Source organism: Myotis yumanensis, unplaced genomic scaffold (genome assembly GCF_028538775.1).
Source record: "Myotis yumanensis isolate MYYU_CA2020_CCGP unplaced genomic scaffold, mMyoYum1.0.hap1 SCAF_17, whole genome shotgun sequence".
In the NCBI taxonomy this organism is placed as follows: domain Eukaryota; kingdom Metazoa; phylum Chordata; class Mammalia; order Chiroptera; family Vespertilionidae; genus Myotis; species Myotis yumanensis.
In genome coordinates this window covers 13,475,569-13,500,803 of record NW_027223768.1, presented here as the reverse complement: position 1 = coordinate 13,500,803, position 25,235 = coordinate 13,475,569, and the positions used below count along the sequence as shown (strand labels likewise).

The 25,235-nt window shown below is 51.8% G+C and overlaps 2 protein-coding genes across 5 annotated transcripts; both read left to right on the top strand.

Annotated features, from left to right (window-relative positions):
- Positions 1-4,008: 4,008 nt before the first annotated feature.
- Positions 4,009-17,014, top strand: TARS2 (threonyl-tRNA synthetase 2, mitochondrial). 3 transcript variants are annotated; one of them, XM_070397583.1, is made up of 18 exons: positions 4,009-4,113; positions 5,071-5,267; positions 5,585-5,708; positions 6,557-6,681; positions 8,144-8,261; positions 8,380-8,444; positions 8,700-8,778; positions 9,800-9,946; positions 10,125-10,223; positions 10,517-10,734; positions 11,204-11,366; positions 11,578-11,715; positions 11,862-11,939; positions 14,507-14,607; positions 14,824-14,925; positions 15,080-15,152; positions 15,721-15,835; positions 16,656-17,014. In XM_070397583.1, exons 1-18 carry the CDS (start codon positions 4,039-4,041, stop codon positions 16,802-16,804), a joined length of 2,166 nt encoding a protein of 721 aa, XP_070253684.1. In that variant the 5' UTR covers positions 4,009-4,038; the 3' UTR covers positions 16,805-17,014. The 3 variants fall into 3 exon arrangements, with proteins under 3 accessions (XP_070253684.1, XP_070253685.1, XP_070253686.1); XM_070397584.1 differs by lacking the exon at positions 9,800-9,946; XM_070397585.1 differs by lacking the exons at positions 8,144-8,261; positions 8,380-8,444.
- Positions 17,015-18,067: 1,053 nt separating this feature from the next.
- ECM1 (extracellular matrix protein 1) lies at positions 18,068-23,492 on the top strand. 2 transcript variants are annotated; one of them, XM_070396346.1, is made up of 12 exons: positions 18,068-18,255; positions 19,353-19,454; positions 19,535-19,636; positions 19,792-19,857; positions 19,947-20,057; positions 20,356-20,415; positions 20,545-20,559; positions 20,708-21,006; positions 21,242-21,616; positions 22,144-22,364; positions 22,530-22,617; positions 23,015-23,492. In XM_070396346.1, the coding sequence occupies exons 1-12, from the start codon at positions 18,186-18,188 to the stop codon at positions 23,243-23,245; spliced, it is 1,740 nt and encodes a 579-aa protein (XP_070252447.1). In that variant the 5' UTR covers positions 18,068-18,185; the 3' UTR covers positions 23,246-23,492. The 2 variants fall into 2 exon arrangements, with proteins under 2 accessions (XP_070252447.1, XP_070252448.1); XM_070396347.1 differs by lacking the exon at positions 21,242-21,616.
- The last annotated feature ends 1,743 nt before the right edge of the window (positions 23,493-25,235 follow it).

The window sequence follows — 25,235 nt, the reverse complement described above, 5'->3', positions numbered from 1 at the left end:
GTGAGCAGTGCCAACAGAGAAGACACAAATCCAGGCCCCAGTTTTTTGTGTTTGACTCAAAGGGGTGTTGGCTAAACCAGTCCACCCTGGATCTGCTGGGGTTCGTAGCAAATTCAATGTTCCAGAACGTCCTTATTTTTCTTATTACTTCCTTATGTGTTTTTTAAACCTCACCGACGGATGTTTATTGATTTGAGGGAGAGAGAGAAACATTGATGTGAGAGACAAACAGACTGGTTGCCTCCCATACCCACCCTGACCAGGGATCGAACCCACAACCTAGGTATGTGCCCTGACCAGAAATCAAACCCAAAATCTTTTGGTGCACCTGGCAAGGGCTCCCTCCCCCCCTTTTATTTTAATATGTTTTTATTGAATTTTTGGAGAGGAATAGAGAGATAGAAACATCAAAGATAGAGGAACATCATTGATTGGCTGTCTCCTGCACGGCCCCCACTGGGGGATCAAACCTGCAACTGAAATACGTGCCCTTGACCGGATTTGAACCTGGGACCCTTCAGTCCGCAGGCCGATGCTCTACCCACTGAGCCAAACCAGTTAAGGCAAGGGCTCCCCTTACTTTTGAGAATTACTTTGCTGCGTAATTTGTGGAAAAGAGATGAGGACTTGAGACCTCTTACATTTTTCTTGGGGTAACGCAGTTGAAATGCGTGGAGAGACAGGAGATGGGTGGCACCCTGTGCTTCAGTTTTGCCCTCCCCTGGCTAGGAATTCTTTGCACCTACACGAGACAGTTCAGGCCCCATATCTCCTAGGCAGCCAGGCATTGCCAAAGGCAACAGAGACTAGTAAAGGATGGATTTGAAATCTTGGTTACTGGGGAGTGGGCCTTAATTGCCTTCTGTAGATGTGTCTAGGACCTTCTTTTGGAGTACTTTGATCTTTCCTTTGTTTTTTACTTAAACATCAAACCTCAGTTGACATCCCTGCACTGGTTCCTGTGTTTGGGAGACTTCTCTGTTTTTCCTTTGCAGGGTCGTTTAAGAGGCGGCGGGTAGAAGTGGCTGTTTCCTTGTTTCTCTTCTATAGACTCGGGAGATGTCTTGGGGAAGGGAACTAGAGGATTTAGGTGCACCCAAGGCTTTGTTTTCAAAGCCAAGTTCAACTTATTTCCATGCTCCTAATAGGAAGATTTCCCCCCTTTATTTACTCAGCAAACTTGGTTGAACAACTTCTCTCTTCATGGCATCTTAAAGCAATGTTACAGTAAAAAGCTTGGCCCCATCCTAGATCTTTATTACTAAGGGAAAAAGCTTTTTAATAAACCAAAACTCCCCATACCACCTGCTGTACCTCTAGACACTTGGCTAACTGGGTGAGCCTCAAAAGCATTTGGTGGCAATGATATAAACCTTTATATATTTTATCTTCTTAAAGTTATCTTTTTTACCTCCAATATCTTTTCTGTCTCTTTGATGCAGGGAATTTTTGCTTCTAAGAGCTAAGATAGATTTGGAAGTATGTGTTCATCTGATGATAAGTGGGAAATGTTCTTTACCTTCAGCGGAGAGCATTCTTATATATAAGATTATAACAACAATACCACCTCAAAGCTTTAGCTCACTTTAAGATGTCTATTTTAAAAGTGAAATAAAACTGAGAATCTCCCAAAACTTGATTAAGGGTCTAGGATACCCTTAACTGAGGATTCCCTTTTCCCTAGACTTCTGTAAAATCTGGCATTATTTCTTGAACACTTCTTTTTCCTTATCTTTAGTCTGCTAGAAAAAATTTTCTTGGCTTTTTATTGGACTCCTCTCTCCAACCTCTATATTAAAGCCTTTTGGGCCCCAAACGCTCCAAGTAGTGTATCTGGAGAGTAAGCGGAGCCGTGCTACCAAACATGATGCAGTCTGACTCTTCTGGTGTCTGAGAGGCAGCAGAGCATGGCATAGTATAGAGGCTTTGGATTCAGAGATTGGGACTTCTCTGAGGGTAATTTTCCATGTTATAAAGGGACCATAAGAGCTACTACTTGTCAGGGTTTTTTCTAGGAATTAAGATAGTGAAGACAAGCACTCAGCACATAGTAGGTGTTCAGTGATACTCTGGATGGAAATAAGAGCAGTTTTAGGGATGCTTCCCAGGCAGGTTAACTGGTTAAAATTCCCTGAGGCTGAGACAGAGTAGGAACAATTCAGAAATGGTAGCAGAACCGGCGATGAACGAATTGGCTTTAGCTAGCTTGCTTTTGCTGGCTTGCTTGCTACAGAAGGAGAAATTGAATAACTTGAAATTCCTTCCTTCATTGCAGCACAGGTTACATAGGCGATGACGTAGTTGTTGATTGATCAGCATCCCACACACAGCTCAGTGCATTGCACGTAGTGAGGAGCCAGTAAATGTTTGAGGGATGAGTATAGGAAGCTGCCATAATAATGGAGCTTGCTTATTCCACCATCTCTCTATTCTCCACACACAAAAAGGACAGGGTAGAATGATTTAAAAATGTGTGTCAGTATATCCTTTGGAGTTTCAACTCAATACAATGATTGGTACATTCTTAGTTCAATAATTTATTGAGCACCTGCAATGTAACACTCCTGTCCTTTTTGGTGCAGAGCTATGGAAAGAATTCTGCCTCTTTTCACACTTTGTGAATGCCACTTAAAAATCCTCACCTACCTTTTCCCAGACACACACACACACACACACGTGATATCCCTTTTCCACAGTCTTATTTCTTTTTGTATTTCAGGGTGTCTAACATGTAAGAAGATGGAGCCAAGATCTAGAATGGTGCCTGTGACTCAGATCAACTGCTGTCTTTCCCAGACAGAACCTCTGGCCTCCGGAAACCTAGATTAAACAGCATTTTCTGACAGCTCTTCCTCCTCAGTCCTTGATTCCATCACCACTGGAAACTTGAGCACCAACTCTAACCACCCCCACCCCCAGGTGAGGGCACTAATGGGAATCACTGAGAACCTCATAGCTGGCTCCAAGTCCACTTTCCCTCTCACTTGACTAAAATCTGACTGAGATTTTGTTTTTACTGTGTAAGAAAATAAATATACCTAGTCCTGTATCCTAGATATGGTACGGAAAGAGAAAAGAAGGATAAAGGAAGTTGAAAGCCAGAATGGGGATGAGAGGCAAAGGTCTTGCGTAGGAAGCAGAGAGCCAAGATTCTGGGTCAGGCACCTCTTTCTGAAGTAAACACTATGACCAGTGGTGAAAAACACAAGACTTGGATTAAATCCAGCATTAGCACTTAAACTGTTTGACTTTAAATCACTTACCTTCTCTGACTTTACTAGTAAATTTCTCATCTATAAGATTTAGAGGTCTCCTAGGTCCCTCTTAAGCACCATGAGTCTGAAGGGACTCCAAGAAGTGCCCTCTGCAGATGCTCTGCTCCAGCTCTTAAAGCTGTTACATTAATTTATTCTAGTGGTTTGTCCGTACTGTTGCCCATACCTTATATCATGCAGTATATTAGATGATTTACATAAAATAAACGTCAACAATTGGGAGCAATACTATTATTCCCATCTCATAGATGAGCAAACTGAAGCATAGAAAAATAAATAATTTATCCAGAATTACATAGTGAATGGCAGGCAGATTCAGGATTTACACTAGGTCCGTTTGGTTTCAAATCTATGCTCTTAAGTGTTTCCTATTTGCTAGTAAAGACTATGTAAAAATACATACATGGTTAATTGGAAGTTACTGACTACCCTTTCTGGTCCGTTTTTCTCCCACTCTCACTCCAGAGTTTTCTTGCTCCTGTCCTCAAACCCTAAGGACCTCTTATCGCTACTTTGGGCTGAAACTGCAGGTGTCGGATTGCCGGTGTAACCGTGTAAGTCTTCCGATCGGCCGGAACCACCCACATCGCTGCTGTTGCTGTGTGGGGTGGACGTACCTCTTCTCATTTCCTAGGGGTGGTTCCAGGCTAGAGTGGCAGCTGTAGTAACCAATAGGCATGGGTATTGTCGGGCCAGGGGCCAATGAGGAATCCACTGAGGGAGAAGGGGATCATTTGGTTGAGGATGTAAGCACCGGAGGAACATGGGGCTGTACCAGAGGTGGCGGCGGCTCCGGCTCCCAGGGTTACAAGCCTGCGGGCTACACACGGCGCTTGAGGTACCCCAAAGTTCCGAACCCCCCGAAGCCCAAGGTGTAGGTTCTCAACCCAGCCTGACCCTCCCTGCTCTCGCCCTGAGTCCCGAACCGGCTACTCTGGCCTTTTTTAAAAATATGTTTTTATTGATTTCAGAGAGGAAGGGCGAGAAAAGAGGGATAGAAACATCAATGATGAGAGAGCATCATTGATTGGCTGCCTCCTGGACGCCCCACAATGGGGATGGAGCCCACAATCGGGCATGTGCCCTGACCGGGCGTTGAACCATGACCTCCTGGTTCATAGGTCGACTCCCAGCCGCTGAGCCACTGCGGCCGCCGTTTGAAGCGCTTTTTCCCAGGGTCAACCGCCTGCGGAGCCAGGACTCCTAACGTAGGGCCCTGGAGCATCCATTACTTTTAAAAAAGTGGTTCTCAGCCTTGGCTGCACATTAGAATCACTTGGGAATCTTTTTTTTTTTAAATATATTTTATTGATTTTTTACAGAGAGGAAGGGAGAAGGATAGAGAGTTAGAAACATCACTGAGAGAGAAACATCGATCAGCTGCCTCCTGCACACTCCCTACTGGGGATGTGCCCGCAACCGAAGTACATGCCCTTGACCAGAATCGAACCCGGGACCCTTGAGTCCACAGGCCGACGCTCTACCCACTGAGCAAACCGGCTAGGGCTGGGAATCTTTTTAAAATCGTGATTTCTGGGCCGGAAATTCTGTTTCTTTGTTACTAATGTTGTGGCCCCACCCCATAACAAAGAAACAATTTCCAGAGGATGAGGCCCAGAAATCAGGATTTTAAAAGATTCCCAGGTGATTCTAATGAGCAGCCAAGGTTGAGCACCACTGCTTTAAAGACTAGAGATTAGGACCCCGGGCGCTTCAATGTCCTCATCTCTCACCATCCCCAATCCCAGGAATAACTGATGGGACCTGTGTTACCTCCTAACGTCTTTCCCTCCAGGTAGCTGTGCCGGCTCCTCCACCCTGTTTGGTAGAGCGGCTTGGCCTTTTTGAGGAGCTATGGGCTGCGCAGGTGAAGAGGTTAGCGGGCATGGCACAGAAGGAACACCGGACTATCAAGGTAGCGCTCCCGGGAGGACAGAAAGTGGAGGCCGTGGCATGGAACACAACCCCTTACCAGCTGGCCCAGCAGATCAGGTACCAGGCCCCTTCTCTACCTACCAGTATTACTCTCCCACCTCTGCGTCCTCTGCACCTGAGCAGAGAGAGAAAACTCTGCTTGTTTCTGTTCCATGCCATCAAGATAGCTTTAACTACCGGTTTGTTTGTTTCTATCTGTGTTAGTTTCAGAGTCTCTGTCCTTGCTCTGTTGTCCTTGGGGGAGGAGGGAGGAGAAACAGTAGGTTCTATTGCTCTGGTAACACAGTCCCCCTTTGCAAGTCGAGTCCCTCTTTTTCCGTGTGGATTGTAACCCTCTCATTTCCTTTATCTCCACCCCATCCCCATTGTTGAAGTTCAACCCTGGCAAATACTGCAGTGGCCGCTCAAGTGAATGGGGAACCTTATGATCTGGAGCGGCCCTTGGAGACAGATTCTGACCTCAGATTTCTGACGTTTGATTCTGCAGAGGGGAAGGCAGTAAGTGTCTTCTTTGTCACAAATACAGTGGCTGCTAAACTGAGATATTTAAGTGGGTGTTTATAACATTTCTTTTGCCTGAGTTTTTCCATTTTCACTTGGGAGGGAGACTTACCGCAGATGGCTTATCTTAACTATCCCTAGCTAAGCTGGAAACTTATGATGCAAGTTTTTACTAAGCCTAGGTCTCTTATAAGCAGACATCATTTGTGTTAGTGAAAGGGAGAAGTAATAAGTTGAAAACAGGATGATATTGAGATACCCATTATAAGTTATCTGTAGCAAATATTTAATTTTAACGTGGCTTTCACAACTGAGCGTAACAACCAAGCCTCGTCCCCATTTTGTCCTCTTCATGTCAGCTTAGGTAATGTGGGCCTCATGTATTAGGATGCAGAAAAATTGAGTTCTCATGTCATTTATTTACAAATGACCAAATCCTAAAGCAGTGGTTGCATCACACTGGATTCCTGGGCTAGGGGGCAAGAAAAAGGACCAAAAGACTGAGCAGAGCCTTTAAGAGGCAGTCTCACCAGAGTAGTTTACTCTGAAGCCCTATAAGAGATGTTACAGGAGAGCAAAGGAAGCTGCCTGGCTTCCTGTGACCGGGTAGCCCTGAGGAGTGGGGTAGGAGGGTACTCTCTTCTGTGCACCGATTCTACTGACCTCTGCTTTCTTTTCTATTTTTTTTTTCCTTGTCACTATGAAATTGTCACCACCTCCATTATATGATAGTTATTCCTAGAAGAGCCATACTGGTTTCACACCAGCTTCTTGGAGGAGAGGATCCAGAGCGAGGGGGTAAGGGAGAAGGTCAGGACTCATGAACTTCTTTCCTGTGAACCCAGGTGTTCTGGCATTCCAGCGCCCATGTCCTGGGGGCAGCGGCTGAACAACTCCTAGGTGCTGTCCTCTGCCGAGGGCCCAGCACAGAGTGTGGCTTCTACCATGATTTCTTCCTGGGAAAGGAACGGTGAGCAGTGCAAGGAAGGGGGAGAATGATGGTTTCTTTTGTGAGACTTCACCTTTTCCCCCAGGTTTTTTTGAGGCATAATTGACAAAATTGTAGTATTTTTAAAGTGTGTAGTGTGATAATTTGATATTCATATACATTGTGAAAGGATTCCCACAATCTAGTTAATTAACCCATCACCTCACATTTTTTGTGTTTTTTTTGTTAATCCTCACCTGAGGATATTTTTTCCATTGCTTTTCATGAGGAGTGGGAAAGATAGAGAAACATAAATGTGAGAGAGAGACACGGGCTGGTTGCCTCCTGCACACATTCTCACTGGAGATGGGGAGCAAACCTGTAATCCAGGTACGTGCCCGGGACCAGGAATCGAACCTGAGCCCCTTTGACGCTCTAACCACTGAGCAACCGGCCAGGATGACCTCACCTTTTTTTTTTTTTTAATATATATCTTTATTGATTTCAGAGAGGCAGGGAGAGGGAAAGAGAGATAGAAACAAAAATGATGAAGGAAACATCATTGATTGGCTGCCTCCTGCATGTCGCCTACTGGAGATCAAGCCCGCAACCCAGGCATGTGCCCTTGATCGGAATCGAACCTGGGACTCTTCAATCCGTAGGCCGACCCTCTTTCCACTGAGCTAAACCAGCTAGGGCATGACCTCACCTTTTTATTGTGAGAACACTTAACGTCTGTTAGCAAATAGCAGATTTCAACTATATAATACAGAATTATCAAAATTATCAACTATAGTCACCATGCTATGCATTAGCTCCTGAGACCTTATTCATCTTATAACTGAAAGGTTGTACCCTGTTATTGGAGTGGTTTCTGAGGCCCTTTTCTGGGGTCTAGGGCATGTTCAATTTGGAGGAGCAAGCTGGGGGAAGGGCCTCCAGGCCTGATATGTTATTTTGGTACCACCTTCTCCATTAGTCCATGTTCTTTCTCTTCTGTCTAATTCTGCTTGAAACATCTTCTCTAGCCTTTAGGAGTTCTTCAACTTTTATTTCATTCTCCATTACTTTGCTTTAATTTTGTCCATCCAGATTGCCTGCACTCCACTTTTTAAAAAATATATGTTTTTATTGATTTTAGAGAGGAAGGAAGAGGGAGAGAAATGTTAATGATGAGAGAAAATCATTGATTGGCTGCCTCCTGCATGCCCCCCCTACTGGGTATGGAGCCTGCAATTCGGGCATGTGCCTGGGAATCGAACCTGGGACCCTTCAGTCTACAGGCTGACTGAGCCAAGCCAGTTCGGGCTGCACTCAACTTTTAATTTCATACATAGAGCATTTGCTCCAGCTATAAAATTTGTACCTGATTTCCTGTGTTTTCTGTTAGAGCAAATAATTCTAGATGTTTCTGGAGGGCAGGATTTCACCCCCTAGCCAACAGGTATGCCACCCAGGTGATGCTTCTTAGAGGGTGCAAACCAACCAGTTCTCATCTTCCCAGGACTATCCGGGGCTCAGAGCTGCCTGTTTTGGAGCAAATTTGCCAAAAACTTGCAGCTGCTGCTCAGCCCTTCCGGAGGCTAGAGGCTTCCCGGGATCAGCTTCGCCAGCTCTTCAAGGTGGGTTGGAAACACACAGTTTTAGGAGGAAGACCAGAGGCCGGAGGGACGAGGTGGCTCTCCCTCGTCAGTCCCAGAAGTGATGGGATAAAGACTTGTCTTCACTCATCCCTTCCAGGATAACCCTTTTAAGCTCCGCCTGATTGAGGAGAAAGTGCCGGGTCCGACAGCAACAGTTTATGGGTGAGAGTGGTCAAGACGGAGAGAATGGGGAGGTGGGGCGGCACTGACCAGGCCAGAGGGGGCTCAGGGAAAGGAGACAGAAGCTAATCTGTTGCTGCAGAAAAAGAAAGGGGACTGGGAATTGATTTTTATCCCCCGTTGCTCGCTCTGTGGAACACGTTTCTTTACTTCCTCTTTCCGTCAGCGAAAGGCCAGGAGAGGGAGAAAACTAAGAACTGGGGAATTTGGAGACACTAATGGCCCTCTCCCTCCCAGGTGTGGCATGCTGGTGGATCTTTGCCGGGGCCCCCACCTTCGGCACACCGGACAGATTGGAGGACTGAAGCTGCTCACGGTCAGTTGTGGAGACGGGGTTGGGCGGAAACTCCCGTTTTCACTGGAGTAGCGGGGGATGGGGATGGTTCTCTCAGCCCCATCCATGCTCTGACAGTGAGCAGGGAATCCAGAGGGAGAAAGACACTCAGTCCCTGCCTTCTAGAATCGGAGTCTGATGGCAGATACTGGACACAGGAACCAACTCGGTCTCCATATTGGACATCACCGCTAAGGGAGACGGGGTGGGGGGGCATGGACAGGCTGGACAAGGTCTACACGGCCGGCTCCTGTGGTGGAGAAGGTGGGGGATACCGTTCGACAGGCACGGGGAGAATACTCTAAGTCAAGGGCGTGTCTTTTATGAAAACACTGTTTCTGGGCCAGGTGAGTTATCAGAATGGGAGCAAAGGGCGAGGGGAGAGGCAGGCAGGTAGAACAGAAAGCGCCGGACTGAAACCCTGGCTCTGCCATTGAGGACGTGTGTGGCCCTGGGTCCATCTCCTTACCTATTTCCCCATCTATTGAAAGAGACGGTTAATTCCTGCCAGTAAACCCACACCCAGAGACAGACCAACGAATGCAGGAGCAAGTGTTCGAGGGAAAGTTAAAAGTGCTATAAAGTGTAGGCTGTTTCTTATTAGTGCTGTTCAAGGAAAGGGCAAGCAGAGGCAGGTGAGTCCACGGGGCAGAGATAGGGAAGAGTGTGGGAGGTTGGTAAGGGGGTGGGTGGATGACACTTGACCGGATCCTCAGGTTAATCCCCTGAGCAATCACTGATTAGAAGGGGAGGAACGAAGGCCGGGTGCTGGGAGGCAGCAGTGAGATTGCTCAGGATAATGTTAGGGCCTGAGTGGGACGTATGTAGAAATCAAGAACCGGGCACTTTCAAGGCTGTAAGCATCACATGTGTTGTCTGAAGGACCAGCCTGTGGTGTTGATGGTGGGAAAGTAGTGCATAACTGAAGCTCACACTGAGGTTTGCCAGAGCGGTCGGGCGGCTTCAGCCTCATCTTCGCATGGACTCCCTGTGCCCCCCGCAGAACTCGTCATCCTTATGGAAGGCCTCAGGGGCCCCCGAGACGCTACAGAGGGTGTCCGGGGTTTCCTTCCCCACAGCAGAGGAGCTGAGGGCCTGGGAAGAATGGAGGAAGGAGGCAGAGTCACGTGACCACCGGCGCATTGGGAAGGTGCAGGGATTGGGGAGAGGGGGGCTGATGAGAAGGGTTGGAACAAGATGAAGGGACGTGATTGTGACGTTGGGAGCAGACTCAGAATCCAGCAGACTGAGCGGCTCCATCCCTTATTTCTTCTGGTTCCAAAGCCCCTGCTTCCCCCTTGAAGTGACCACTGCCATTCCCAACCCAGGAACAGGAGCTCTTCTTCTTCCATGAACTGAGTCCTGGGAGCTGCTTCTTCCTGCCCCGGGGGACGAGGGTGCACAATGCCCTGGTGTCTTTCATCAGGGTAAGGGGGACCCAGCCAGGGGAGGGGGACCAGGGAGGGCTGGGGGCCCAGAAGAAGTCAAGTGGTAAAAGGGGGATTAGAAGCATAAACATAAATACTGTAAAGTGCTGGTGATTTTTATTGAGATACTAGAAATGTGTGGTCTACATTGGGGAACATAGAGAGTTAATACGGTGTTTAGTAGGTGTGGCTGTGGTCAGCATGACTGAGGGCCCAGGAGAATCACACAGCTGCCCCCTTCGCTTCTCTCCCCCGGTCACTTTGACCTTCCATGTCTGTACCCTCCTTTCCAGGCCGAGTACACCCGCCGTGGTTTCTCAGAAGTAAAAACACCCATACTGTTCTCTACGAAACTCTGGGAACTGTCAGGACACTGGGAGCATTATCAGGAAGACATGTTTGCCCTGCAGTCCCCAGGCTCTGACAGGCCCACCAGCTCCCAGAGTGACCACTCTACCAGCCATCCCACAGACACGCTCGCCCTCAAGCCCATGAACTGCCCTGCACACTGGTGAGCTGGAGCCAGAGGCCTGGGTCCTCCAGGGCTGAGGCCAGGCACCCAGGCTGCTAAATATTAAGTGACAGGAAGCATCTGGGAAGAGTACTGGGCACCTGATTGGAGTCTTGAATCTGCCTCTAGCTGACCATGTGAATTTGGGAAGATCATTGTACCACTCAGGCTCAGTGTCCTTACGGTAACATCAAGGGTTTGGAGTTGCTGCCTAGGGCTTTTTTCCCAACTCGGCGCCTGTCACAGAACAGGCGCACAGTAAATGATGTCTGCTGTTGTTACTGAGAAAACCCTTGAGACACGCAGGGCTCCGACTGTGATGATGGGGATTGGCAGGACGCAGAGGCCAGGCAGGCTGGAGGGGTCCTTAGCCGATGGTGTGGGGAGAGGAAGCACCCCGCTGGGCAGAGGAGCGTCTTCGGGAGCTAGTTCTCCCTGTGGCACTGACCCCTTCCCACCCCATTCTCAGCCTGATGTTCGCCCACCGGCCCAGATCCTGGCGAGAGCTGCCCCTGCGACTGGCAGACTTTGGGGCCCTTCACAGGGCCGAGGCCTCGGGCAGCCTGGGAGGACTGACCCGGCTGCGGTGCTTCCAGCAGGATGATGCTCACATCTTCTGTGCACCGGACCAGGTGGCTCCCCGCTCCATCAGGCATTTCTAACCACCGCCCTTCCCCCATGAGCCACCAACATTCCTGACCTCAGCTGCCCTCTTCAGATATTACAGTTCGGCTACGTGCTATCCCCAACTTTCCTCTGTGTTTTTGCCCTCTGTTTGCCCCAAACTACCCTCACCCCAGAGCTCTGTAGCTCACACTCTCCCTCCCTCACTTCCTCCCCCAGCTGGAAGCAGAGATCCGGGGCTGCCTGGATTTCCTCCGCTCTGTCTATGCTGTCCTGGGCTTCTCCTTCCGCCTGGCACTGTCCACCCGGCCGTCTGGCTTCCTGGGAGAGCCTTGCCTCTGGGACCAGGCTGAGCAGGTGAGCAGGTGCAGGGAATCGGTGGGTGAACCACTCTCCCTTGGAAGGGGGACCGCTGGGAGTCGGGGTCCTCAGGAGAGGCGAATGCGGAGGCGCTCATGGCGGGGTTGGAGGGATGTGTTGCTCATGGTCCTCTCCCTCTAAAGGTCCTTGAACAGGCCCTGGAAGGGTTTGGGGAACCCTGGGACCTCAACCCTGGAGATGGTGCCTTCTATGGGCCTAAGGTAAGCTGGGGACTTTGGCTAGAGTTTCATTTTTTGTTTTATTAAGTATTTAATAGATAAAAAAGGTTTTTTTTTTAACTTGTGTATAAAGAGGAGTGATTCAGTCCCTACCCCCATGGGACCTATTGTCTGTGAGGACTGGGTGGCAGGCGCTAAGGGAGCTTGCTATTCAGGAGGGTCAGGAAAGGCCTCCTGCAGGACTCTTTCTAATGCGAAATGTGATTGTTGGCCAAGTAAAGAGGTGTTTCAGGAGGGAGAGTGGAGGCAAGGCTGGGGGAAGGGTGGAAACTGACTCACATGGCGAGTTGGAAGAAGTGAAAGAATGGGGAAGAGGGGAGAGAACTGAAAAGTGTCTGCTGTATTTAGAGAAAAGGCTGGTAGTTTTTGTTGGTTGGTTGGTTGGTTGGTACCAGTGAATGTATTTGAGAAATCAGAATTACATGCAGACAGATTTAACATGCCAGGAAAATGTTATTTTTCCATTAAGATACGTTATGAAAATTGGCGTGAGGTCAGTTTCACACCTGGAATTAACAACCCCTAGCAAAAGTACCAGCTGCTAATAATGTTAACTTATATATAACTTAGCTACATGTTAAAATACACAACTGTTGGTGCCAGTCTGCTTATAAGGCAGTGCTCTGGATGTATCTTCTCACAAACAGTGGGCAAACAGGTTTCATTATTAATGAATTCAACAATAATCCTGAATTCATTAAACAAGGTCCAACAGTATGGTTTCTTCAAGAGGAATATCGAAGAATAAGAAATCTATAGTATACCGTGTGGGGCAAAAGTGGGTTTTACGTTCCTTACAAACAACTGTAAGCCTGCTCGTGCCCCACCCTGTATTTTGTTACAAGCAGTGAATTTCAGAACGTTCTGTTGGTTGGTGCTTAGTTTACCCAGGCTTGACCCCTGCAGAGGCAAGCTATGTGACCCTTTGCATGAAGAACCTTTTTGTATATGTGGCAGCATGAAGCAGGGAGAGTCACAGACAAGAAAATTCTCATCATAACAGGCTGGGATTGACAGAGATGAGTGGATACAACAGGTAGTGGCAGCTCCTCTAACAAGCTCGGGCCAGGAATGTTCTGCTTAACTGCAAGTGCGGTAACCTTTGGTGCAGCTCTGGTAAGAGCACTTGCCAGCAAAGCACATTGGTAAAAGCTTGCTGCTTCATGCAGCCCAAGAAGAGGCAGAGCAAACAGCAGAGCAGTGAGCTGTGAACAAGCGAGAAGCCACACTGCGGGGCCCAGTGGATTGGTCATCTGAATTGCACCCAGCCTGCCCCTTGAGGACGCTGTCTGGCACAGAAAAGAGCAGAGCTGGGTTTCTAGGAAGACCAGAGCGAAGGCGTAGCTCAAGGCTGTTAGGTTTTGCAGGCCCATTTTTGGTAAAGTGGAGAGTGAGGGTGGAGGGAGGGAGGGAATGAATGAACCTAACTCTTTCAAGAACTTTGGCTGTTACAAAGGCAAAAGAGAATTACTAAGGGCCTGAGTAGTCAAAATGCTTATGAAGGGCGAGACTTGAGAATGTTTAAATGCTGTAATGAGAGGTGCCTATTGGGGTCAGGGAGGAGTTGAAGTTGTGGAAGGGGTTTCAGTGAGGGAAGTTCTACTGAAGTGTGGCTTTGAGAGTTTTCCATCAAAGGAACAGCCTTTGCCATTGTTTGGGGCATACAGAAAGGCTGGGTAGGTGCAGGAAGTTCATGGGTGTGGTTATAGGATTTGAAACATTTCCCATCTCAAGATATTGTCTGAATTTTCCATGAAATAGGGGAAAGAGTCATTTGGTGAGATGGGAATGGGGGAGAGGAGTTTTCAGTGAGGGAGGTGAACATTGAGAGAAGGGAAAGCTTGAAAATCCTTGAGGAGAATAGGACACAGCTGGTCAAAGCAGCCACAGACTTGGGGGCAGCAGCAAGGGTCCAGTTGAGGTTGAAACAGGGACTTGGATGGCGTCAATCGTTTTGCATCTGTGTGGTGTGTGCCATGTTGGGTAGCACTGAGCCATTCTGTTAAGAGCCAAGGAGGTGGGAGGGGAGGGTGCCACCAGGGGAGTTTGCCATGTGGATGTGATAGAGGAACAATGATGTCGGGAACCTGGGAGAGAGGGTACAGCTGCCTAGGGAAGAATCAAAGGCGGGAGGGGCCTGTGAACTGGAAGAAAAAGAAGCATTAAGGAAACTAGACATTGAAGAGCTATTAGCAGGAGTAATTGTCAAAGCTAGAAAACCAAGAGACGTATCAGAGCAGGGTGGACCGTTCCAGAGGTGCAGCCATCCTGGGCAAGGACAGGACAGGGGTGTAGCCACAGTGTGGGTGAAGGTCTCTGAGATGAGGCGCTTGAGGAATTGAGAGGCCAGGGAATGGATGGGTCAGTCATGTGGATGTGGGTGTCCCCTAATATTATAACCCCACTGAGTCCCTGCCCGAGTCCCCGCCGAGTCAAGTAGAGTCTGGCACAGCGGGGTGACAGTCTCTCAGAGCAGCCTGCGGCATGGGTAGGTGGAAAGGGGGTGGCACTGGTTCTGGTTTCTCGCAGGCCTCCCCTCTCTCCTCCAGATTGACGTGCACCTCCACGATGCCCTGGGTCGGCCCCATCAGTGCGGGACAATCCAGCTTGACTTCCAGCTGCCCCTGAGATTTGACCTCCAGTACAAGGGGTACAGAGCCTTGTCCGGACAAGTTCCCTTTTCCCGCGGCTGCCCATGGGATCACTGGAGAGCAGCTTCCCCTTCTCCCTTTGGCCCTGAAAGTAACCAAATCCTCCACACACACCCCTGCTGAGCCTGAATATTTCTATAAGAACTGGCAGGTGATCCTGATTGCACAATTTGTGCTACTTCCTCCATTCCATCCACTTTCCTTTTTCCCTCTAGGCGAGCGGGGGCCCCGGAGCGTCCAGTCCTCATTCACCGAGCAGTTCTGGGTTCTGTGGAAAGGATGCTGGGAGTGCTGGCGGAGAGCTGTGGGGGGAGATGGTGAGACCCCCGACTCCAGACTTCTGTTCTGAGTCAGGCATGACAGTGCCCCCTTCAGACTCCAGCTTCTGTTTCCTGCTCCAGTCTGCTCGCTGCAGCCACCCTCATGGTCAGAGCCAGAATGAGTCATTTGTCCTCTTCTTCTCCCAACCAGGCCGCTGTGGCTGTCCCCATTCCAGGTGATGGTCATCCCAGTGGGGACCGAGCAGGAGGACTATGCCAGGGAGGTGAGGAGTTGGGGGCCAGGACAGGGCTGAAGCAAGACTAACAGGGACCTGAGCACATGCCTAGGAGGAGACCACCTGGGGTGGGGAGAGGCGCAAGCACTTGGAACCACAAGGCTGGGCTCAGATGGCTGCTGGCCTGTGTGCTGGGAATTCCACACCTGAGAAACAAACTGGTCCCTCCTGGTGGAGATATGTGACAATTAAATCAACATACATGAAAGGCTGACAACAGAGCACACAAAGGGGTTGGATAAATGTTGCTTTTCCTTTGCTTTCTAGAGAGAAGTAAGGCTATGGGCTGTCCCCGAGTCAAGCAGCTGGTTGGGTGGAGTGTAGCCAGAAGCAGGCAGGCCAGGGAATCCCTGCAGGCTGGGCTCCTCAGGAGGCAGACACAGAAGCTGCGGGGGCGAGGGCAGGGCCTCGGTGTGGAGACAGTGAGGAGGGGTGTCTGTGAGCCCCCGATAGCCTTGAGGCAGAGGAAGGGGGAACAGATGGGGCTTTGGTATCAGACTGTTCTAATCCTCAACCTTCCATTAAATTAAGTTCCTATCACCAAACCTCTGCCCAGGTACAGCAGAGCCTGCAGGCGGCGGGGCTGGTCGGAGACCTGGATGCTGACTCCAGGCAGACCCTCAGCCGGAGAGTCCGCGGGGCCCAGCTCGCCAACTACAATTTTCAATTTGGTGAGTGACAGCTCAAGCACCCGCCCTGTACACTGTCCTCATTTTTATTAAGTTTGGTCATCTGCATATTTGGCTTAATTGGGGCTCAGTTCCTGAGCTGGACAGGAGCCAGGATTCAGGATGCCTAAGCCATTTGGACCATAGTTTTCTTCACCCCGACAGCTACCTCTGACCCACGGAACAGTGTTCTTCTGACCCTTCTTCGCTGTCTGTGAGGTTAATTCACCAAGGGCGTGCCAGAGAGAAAGGGACAGGAAGGGTTAATAAGGCCTAATTAGTTAGCTTTGTTTATTCTAGACCTGGATGGAGTCAGCCCTCCTGGATGAGGAGAAAGGCCTTATGGCGACAAGTGTAGCTCTGCCTGTTCCTTTTTTCATTTTCCAATAAAAGCCAGGAGCAGACAGTCCTCGGCCAGATAACCTGATTCTCTAGTTCTGCATACCCACTCGTGCTGCCAGTGCTTGGAGCAAGCTGCACACAGCCCCGTGGACTCACCGAGCCTTCCACCACTGCCACTTCCCCTTTCTCTAGTATTCACACACACAGGTGCACACATACTTCCTCTGGGTCAGCTGATCTTTGTCTTGCTCTGGCTGACCCTACTATCTCTGACCCCTGGGCTCCTGAGCTGAAATAGCTTCTTATCTCAGCACAAGCAGGGAGCTGAAGGGCAAGAACCATCGGTCCCGCACCACATCGGGGCTTTGTTCTCACCCTTTCTAAAGATTTAGGTTCCATCGCTTCAGTTTCTGCATAGCAAAGGGAGACACCCCAGGTGGGTTATATCTGCCCTGAGATACCCACCCCCCTCTACTTGCAGTGGTTGGCCAGAAAGAGCAGAGCAACAGAACAGTGAACATTCGGACGCGAGACAACCGTCGGCTTGGAGAACGGGACTTGACAGAGGCTGTGGGGCGGCTGCTGGAGCTGCAGAACTCCAGGGTCCCAAATGCCGAGGAAATTTTCTGAGCGTTTGCATAGTCATGTGACAGACCTGCAGGAGCCACCAGCCTCTCCGAACCCAGGAGGGGCCAACCTAACCGACAGAGTCTGGAGTCCCAGACCCTTTAGAACTTGTGTGGAGGCCTGAATCTACTCGGAAAGGGATTTGATGTGGAGGAAGCCACGGCTGCTTGTGTGAGGAGAGCGAACCTAAGCATAATAAACCTAAGGCTCTGAGGTTGTGTTGTCGTCTCTGACTCCTGATGGGGGATAAAAGGATTTTGACTTCGCCTCCCTCTCTTGTCCCAGGGCGATGGGGCGAGTGAAGAGGGACAGCCCGCCTAGCCAGGTGCTCTGCTGGTTGGAGCATCATCCTGTGCACCGAAAGGCGGTGGGTTGGATTCCTGGTCAGGGCACATACCCAGGTTGCAGGTTCGATCCCTGGTTGGGGTGCACACAGGAGGCAACCAATTGATGTTTCTCACATGGATGTTTCCCAAATTAAGGGACAACTCAGGCTCTGGCCAGTTCACTCAGCTGGTTAGAGTGTTGTCCCGATTCGCCAAGGTTGCAGGTTCAATCCCTGGTCAGGACACATAACAAGAATCAATGGATGAGTCCTAGCTGGTGTGGCTCAGTGGATAGAGCGTCAACCCTGAGACTGAAGGGTTCCCGGGTTCAATTCCAGTCAAGGGCACGTACCTCGGTCGCAGGTTCCCCGGCCCTGGTCGGGGCTCATGCAGAAGGCAACCAATCCATGTTCTCTCTCACATCGATGTTTCTCTCTGTCCCTCTCCCTTCCACTCTAAAAAAAAGCAATGGGAAAATATCCTCGGGTGAGGATTAACAGCAACAAAAATCAATCAATGAATGCATAGACAAGTGGAACAAAACAATACCTCCCTCCCTCTCTCAAATCAATAAAAGAAAAAAATTAATAAAAAGGGCAGCCCAGGCCTCTCAATGGTTAGGGAGCCCCTAGGGTAGGTGTCCTGTTCCCACTAAACTCCTTAGTGCCCGTTTCCCCAACCCCAATTCAGCAGGTTGTCAGTTCCCTTCACCTGCAAACAGAGAAACTGAGGCACAAAATAAATTTTCAAACATCTTGGGGTCATAAAAATGTTCCCCTCTCATTACCCCCATTCTTCTCAATCCTCTCAGGATGCCTCAGGGTGAGTTTGGGAGGAGTGGTTGCCGGAGGGGGAGCAGCTGGGACTGAGTCACGGCAGGAAGCTGAGGAGGGCGGGAGCTATTCCCACATCACCATATAAAAGGAAGGGGGCCGGCCGGAGTGCACTACCGCAGGAGCAGCAACCAGAGGAGCGGGTTCCCAGCAGCCCGGCCTTCTGCTCCAGATCTACCTGAGGAGACACCTCCCGGGTGGCCACTGGCCAGTCCTTGCCCCAGGATGGGCACCATGTTCGGAGCAGCCTTGGTCTTGGCCTGTTTGGCTGTTACTTCTACAGCCTCTGAAGGAGGTGAGTTGGGGTTGGAGGGAGCCCTTGGGAAGAGGTCCTGGCCAGCGTGGGCCTGGGCCTGAGTCCAGCCATCCCAGGTGGCTCATCGCCAGCAGGTTGGTTCTCCAACTGCTCCTGCTGTTGAGCAGGCCCAAGGTGGGCCTGGGACTGAAGCCCTGAACCAGGGAGGGCTCAGGAGCACAGGAGGGGTTGCTAGAGGCTGCTGCTGCTCGAGATTGTGCCTAGTGATTGCTGCCAAGAAACGCAAACTTGGAGTCAAAGGCCAACTGGGGCGGGGGTGGGGAGGTGGACTCGCTGAGGGAGGCCTCTGCCTGAGGGAGATGTATGAGGGACCAATTAGGCAGTGGAAAGTGGAAGGAGGGCCCCCAGGCGGCTGGAAACCAATTTGCTGACCTAGAGTCTGGACTACCTCCCTGCCTGGTTGGGAGAAGAGTTGAAAGGGTGCCCGTGCCCAGGGGACTGGACACAGCTGCCCTCGAGCACACACACCTGACCCGTGTGGATGCTGGACAAAACGCTCCCGAGGGAAGCTGTGGGGAGCAGCACAGCTCTCTGTCTGTCTGCAAAGGCCCCTCTCGCTGCCCCTCCTGGGTCTTAGGTTTCGTGAGTGCAGGTCAGCCAGGCGGTTCCTTTCCATCGCAGTGCCCAGTCCTCAATCGACACCTAAGCTAAGGAGGACCTGGGAGTAGCTAAGGGTGAAGGAAGCTTAAATTTCTGGGTAGGCGTCTGGTCAGAAGGCCCTGGAATAGGAGGGTCCTTTCCCTCTGAAGACGAGGGGAGCACCACAGCAGAGCGGCTGCGGGAGGGCCGCCCCGAAGTCCTGAGGGGGTGACCCTGACAGGAGAGGAGGGCCTTCCTCCCGGCCCCATCCGTCCCCTTCTCTTGGGCCCGGGCTTGGGAGCCCCTAGGCTGTGCGTCTGATGGGGGTGAGGCTGTCAGAGTAGCCCAGGCTTGCTCAGAGCCCAGTGACGCACGCCCAGGAGTGTTTGGGGGATGGATTAGGGGACATGGGGCAGGAGCAATAAGGAGGGGCTGTTGGTGTCTTTGTCCTCTTTCCTGTGCTCCTGATCTCTCCTGCCTCCCCACCCCGTGCTCAGCGCCAGGAAGGGCCTCTCAAAACCACCCGGACTCACCCTTCCTCACTCCAGGCTTCAAACCTTCAAGTCAGAGGGAGTTGGGGCCAGAGTACCTTCAAGAAGGTAAGAGTTTGGGGGAGTGGCATGGGATTAGGGGTCAAGTAGGAGCTGTAGGCACTGACTGTCTCCCTTCTCGCCTCTAGTTGGCTATGCAGCACCCCCTTCCCCACCCCTGACACGAGCCCGCCCCAGGGATCACCCTGACATCTCTCTGCATGACCCTGACTTTGAGGGACAGAGTGAAGGTAAGTCCACCCCTTCCCCCTCTGGGTATCTAGTCTGGCTTCCTTCCCCCTCACCCCCCCACCCCCATCTTCAGGGAGGGAGGGGAGAGCAGGCCTGGCCCTGTCTCCTCACCTGGCTCGAAGGAGTGGGCTCCTCACACCCTCCCCTTTTGCAGTGCAGCCCTTTTCCTCCTTTGACCAAGAGGAGCAGCTGTTCTCTCCCCAGCTCCTTGTGAGGCATGGTGAGTGCTGGCCCGTTCCCGCGCCTCCAGCCCACTGTCCTCCTGCTGGCATCAGTCTGATCCTTGCTCCTTCGTGTCCTCCCCCTCAGGATCCCTCTCTCTCTCGGGAAGCCAGGCAGAGGATCCCACTGGCCCCGGGAGAGTCGTCCCTGTCCAAGAAGAACTGCTCCCTCCCCCCGGCCCTATTGAACAGAAGGAAAGTAAGTGACTCCCTCTTCTCTTTACCCTTCTGCCTGCCCCTGGCGTTGGGGCTCTGCCACTGACTAGCTGTGTAAACGTGGGTAAGTCACCTCTCCAAGCCTTAGTCTCTTCATCTGTCACATTGGGGAAATAATATCTATTTTATAAAGTTAGGAGATCACCTGGCATAAGAATAGAAACTATTTTCACCTGCTTCTCTACTGAGTCCCTCTCTATGATAGGAACTGGCCAGGTGCCCCTCTTTTAGAGAGCGCCTTCCCAGTGTGAGTTTTGCTTACGCGTCTTCTCCCACCTCAGTGGAGGCACCACCGCTCCCAGCACAGGAGGAGAGGACCAGCCCACCGAAGCAGGGAGAGGGTGAGTGACAGCTCTGGTCTGCCCCCTGCTTCAGTGTCAGGGCCCTGCAGAGGGGTGCAGGGAGCAGGCCTGACTTCGGGGGACAATAACGGTGACACCTTTCATGCCTCGGTTCTCTTTTCCTTTTAGCTGCTCAATCTGAAGGTAAGAGCCACAAATTCTTCTTCCTCTTCCCCCATATCCTCTCAATCCTTTCTCCTCAACCCCAAGTTCTTCCAGTCCTCCCAACTCACTCAGCCTTTCTCTACCCCTCCACGCGATCCGCCTACCCACTTGGTTTTCCCGACTTTAGAAAAGCCAGCTCCCATCTCGAAGCACGGTCCAGGCCAGCACTGCCAACAGGGCGGACCCCAAACGTGCTGGGGCCAACGGCTGGATGGCTTCCCTCCTGGGCGGCCTTCTCCAGACAACCTAGACCAGATCTGCCTTCCGACTCGTCAACACGTGGTGTATGGCCCTTGGGACCTGCCACAGTCTGGCTACTCCCACCTCAGTCGCCAGGGTGAGACCCTCAATATGCTGGAGACTGGATATTCCCGCTGCTGCCGCTGTCACTACTATGCAAAGCGCATGGATTGTGCAAAACTTGTGGTAAGGATCGGGCTTGTAGTCCTAGGGTGTCCTTTAAACCCCAGACAGTATGTGTGTGTTTTAAGGACTGGAGGCCGAGGCCTGGGTGTGCAGAAACCTCCTTGGTCCTGTGTTGGAGAGCGGAGGCAGTCTCTGCTGCTTTCCGACCTCACTGCCCAGAGTCCTTTCCTGGAGCCTGGGAGGAAGACAGGAATGTGGACGAGGGCTGCTAGGCTGACCCACCCTTCTTCTCTAGTGGGAGAACGCAATGAACCAGTACTGTGAGGCCGAGTTTTCGGTCAAGACCCGAGCCCACTGGTGCTGCAAACAGCAGGGGGAGGCTCGGTTCTCCTGCTTCCAGGAGGAAGCTCCCCGGCCACACTACCAGCTCCAGGCCGAACCCAGCCCCCAGCCTGTTATATCCATGGGCCTTGAGCTGCCCTTCCCCCCGGGGCTGCCGACACTGGACAATATCAAGAACATCTGCCACGCAAGACGCTTCCGCTCGGTGCCACGCAACCTCCCACCTACTGACAGCCTCCAAAGGCAGCTGCAGGCTCTGACCCGGCTGGAGGGGGAGCTCCAGCGCTGCTGCCGGCGGGGGAATAACCACACCTGTGCATGGAAGGCTGTAAGTGGGCGTCCCAGCCCCCCGGAGAGCCTGCCTGCCTGCCTGCCCACCTCTGACCTCTGGTCCTGCTGGTCCGTTCCTCCACGTACCTCCCCACTGTGAACACGTTTACCCGTCCGTCTGCTTGTGAATGTCCGCCCATCCGTGTGTTCGTCACCTGAGTCTGTTCGTCTTGAGCCTTCATCCTGCACTCCCGGCCTCGTCCACCCGTGGTCCCACACGTGTACCTGTCTGCCATCCATCCATCCATCCATCCATCCAGCTCTGGCCTCACCCAACCCTCTCCATCTACCGGTCCAGCTCATCTCCCGTGGCCAGCTCCGAACCTCACCTGTGCTTCTACCTTCCGCCTCCCCAGCCTCACACACCCACAGCTGCCTCCTTGCCCTCTGGTTCTTTGTCCTTCTCTTTTGGCACCTGGGGTTGGGAGTCCCTCTCCTTATAGCGTGGGCAACAAGGGAAGTGGCGGGTGAGGAGAGAAGGGGCCAACTGTCCAGTCTTTTGACTTCCCTCTTTCTGGCTAACAGTGGGAGGATTCCCTTGATGGATACTGTGAGCGAGAACTGGCTATAAAGACCCACCACCACTCATGTTGCCGGTACCCTGCTAGTCCTCGACGCGATGAATGCTTTGCCCAAAAGGCTCCCCACCCCAACTATGACCGGGATCTCTTGACAATTGACCTCAGCCGAATCACCCCCAACCTCATGAACTATCTCTGTGGAAACCAAAGAGTTATCTCCAAGTAGTAAGTCTTGTACAACTCCTCCCAACTCTCTTCCCTTCCCCAAAATCTCCTTTTGGGACATCCTCTGGGGCACTCTTGGCAAGATCAAAATCATGGTCTCCAAGCACCACTTTTATTGCCTCGCGTTTCCTGAAGACCCTGACCCCTGCCCCTTTCCCACCATAGTAAACAGATTCCTGGGCTCATCCGAAACATCACTGCCCGCTGCTGTGACCTGCCCCTTCCAGAGCAAGCCTGCTGTGCCGAGGAGGAGGTGAGCGTGGGTGCAGGGAGTCACAGTCTCCAAGGGAATGCAGGGGCGGGGAGGGAAATGGCCAGACCTGGAGGCCACCCCTACTTTTAAGACCTCAAAACAGCCCACAGAAATAATGAGGACTAGGGGGGAGAGATTTTTCTTGGTTCCAGAAGTCCTCATTCCTGACCTGACCTGCTCCCCACTGCTACATTCCTATGAAGCTCCAGCCTTTGCAGATATGCACATCTGTCCATCACAGGAAGTCTAGCTGTGCAAGGCAGCCTTGCATTCTCTCTGGGACCCAGGAAGAGAGCAGAAGCTGAAGGAGGGGCGACTTTGGGCACCCAAGTATCCATGCCTGACCTTTCACAACCCCCTCCCTCACCATCTCTGCTTTATTCTTCCCATACATCAGAAAACATCTTTCATCAGTTACCTGTGTGGTCCCCAACGTAACTTCTGGCGAGACCCTGCCTTCTGCTGTAGAATGAATCCTGGGGATGAACAGGCCAACTGCTTCAACATTAATTACCTGAAGAATGTGGCTCTAGTGGCTGGGGACTCGGGGGATGCCAAGGGCCAGGGGAAACACGACCCAACTCAGGGAACAAATACCAGCCCCCCCTCTGAGCCCCAGGAAAAGTGAGTCACCCCAGAGCCCTGAAGGATCAGATTGGGTGAACCCCACCCCACCCCGCCCTCCTTGACTACGCATTGCAGTAAACACCTCGGGATTTGGTGTCCTCATTGTCTCACATACAAACACACCCTCCTAAGCCTGGCTGCTGGCATTTTCTTCAGTGACTGAACCCTGAGGACCACTGCCCTGCCCTCACGGAGCAGAAGTCATTCCTCGGGCTGTGATGGAACCATAAATAAATGGCTTAACTTCACTATTTGTCATCTTGAATTTATTCACATATTTTAAAAGGATGGTCACCTTTTAAAATAGCTATCAAGATTCAGAAGTGAAAAAGATGTGGTTCATGTCCTTGGTGCACCCCCAAAATAGCACATCCCTGCCTGACACTTAAAAAAATTTTTTTTAAATTGATTTCAAAGGGGGAGGGGAAGGGAGAATGAGATAGAAACAGCAATGATGAGAGAGAATCACTGATCCGCTGCCTCCTGCGCATGTCACACTGGGGATCTGACCGCAACCCAGGCATGTGCCTTGAGTGGGAATTGAACCATGACCTCTTGGTTCATAGGTTGACACTCAACCACTGGCCACACCAGCTGGGCTGCCTGGCACTTTTTAATCTTCACTTTTGACCTGTGGAGTCATATACTGATTCATTCAATATCCATCTGTTGAACTACTAGTGTCCACTGTGCCAGTCCCTTCCATCAGGTCACTCACATTCCGGGTACCTAGCAGGTGCGGTGAGCAGTGCGGCACAGCACAGCCAGGGTGCCTGTCCGCTCAGGGCCCAGAGCGGGGAGAAGGGCTGCGGGCAGGACGGTGCACTGGGGAAGGCCTCGGAGTGAGGTCGAGCTTCTCCAGGGGAGAAACAGAGGGTGCAAGGGGCCGGGGCCGTCCAGGCAGAAGGAACACCTCAAGCAGAAGCACAAAGCTGAAAGGGCCTGACTCCGGTGCTGATCCTCTGAGAGGTGACTGGGAAGATAAGCAGGAGCTCATCATGAATGCCTCGTCCACATGCTTTAAAGTGGATCTAGGCGCCTGTGCCCTGGAGGGCGACGGCGGTTTCAGGCAGAGAAGGTGTTTAGATTTGTCTTTTGCAAAGTCTAAGTGGCAGCCAGCCAGGCAACTACCTGGGTGGCCAGTTGGGAGTATGTCTGGCCAAAGGCGACGGGAGGAGGCTCTAGCCGCCAGACCTAAAATGGACCACAGGGCGGCGGGACAGCCCTCGGAGGCCAGGGCTGAAAACACCGGAATGAAGACTCGAGTCTGGGGAGACTCCGCTGTCAGGACAACAGCCCAGAAAACGGGACTTCCCGGCCAGGTTAAGACAAACGTGGGTGGACAAGCTGACCCCGGCAGCTCTCAGGCCGACATAGCTGCTCCCCTCCTCACAGCCTTTTGTTTATTTACTTATTTATATTTTGACGGGATGCAAGCAGCATCTTAGTGGCTCCTTCACCAGTCCGTCATCACGGGAGCCAATGAGCGAGCGAGATCCGCGTTGGGCCCCACCCCTTCACCAGAAGCCCTACTTCCCGCTTTAGGTGCGACCTGGGCAACGCACGCATCACGCGCTTTCAAAACGTCACTGCGCCTGAGCGGATATCCGGCGTCGCTCGGACCAGCGCTAGGACCCAGGGAGTGGGCACGGGGGAGGCTGGGCCAGCTCTCCGGGTGGGGGGGGTGGGGGGGGCAGCTTCTTAGTCGCAGCCGGAGTTCTGGGGGAGGTGGGGGGTGAGCCTGAAACCCAACGGGTGGAGGCACAGGCGGGCGATCGGTGAACGAGGCTTTAGGCTGCGTTTGCAAAACGCAGCGGCAGGTGCTGGCTGGGAGTCCGCGAGGAGCAGGACCACTGACCCAACCTCTAGGAGTTTGCAGTCTCCCAGGGAGGAGAGGAAGGGACCCGGTCAGCAACTATAAGCAGCCAGGAAAGAATAGCAGGGCTGCCCTGGCCCGTGTGGGACAGTGGTTGGAGCGATGGCCCGAGCAC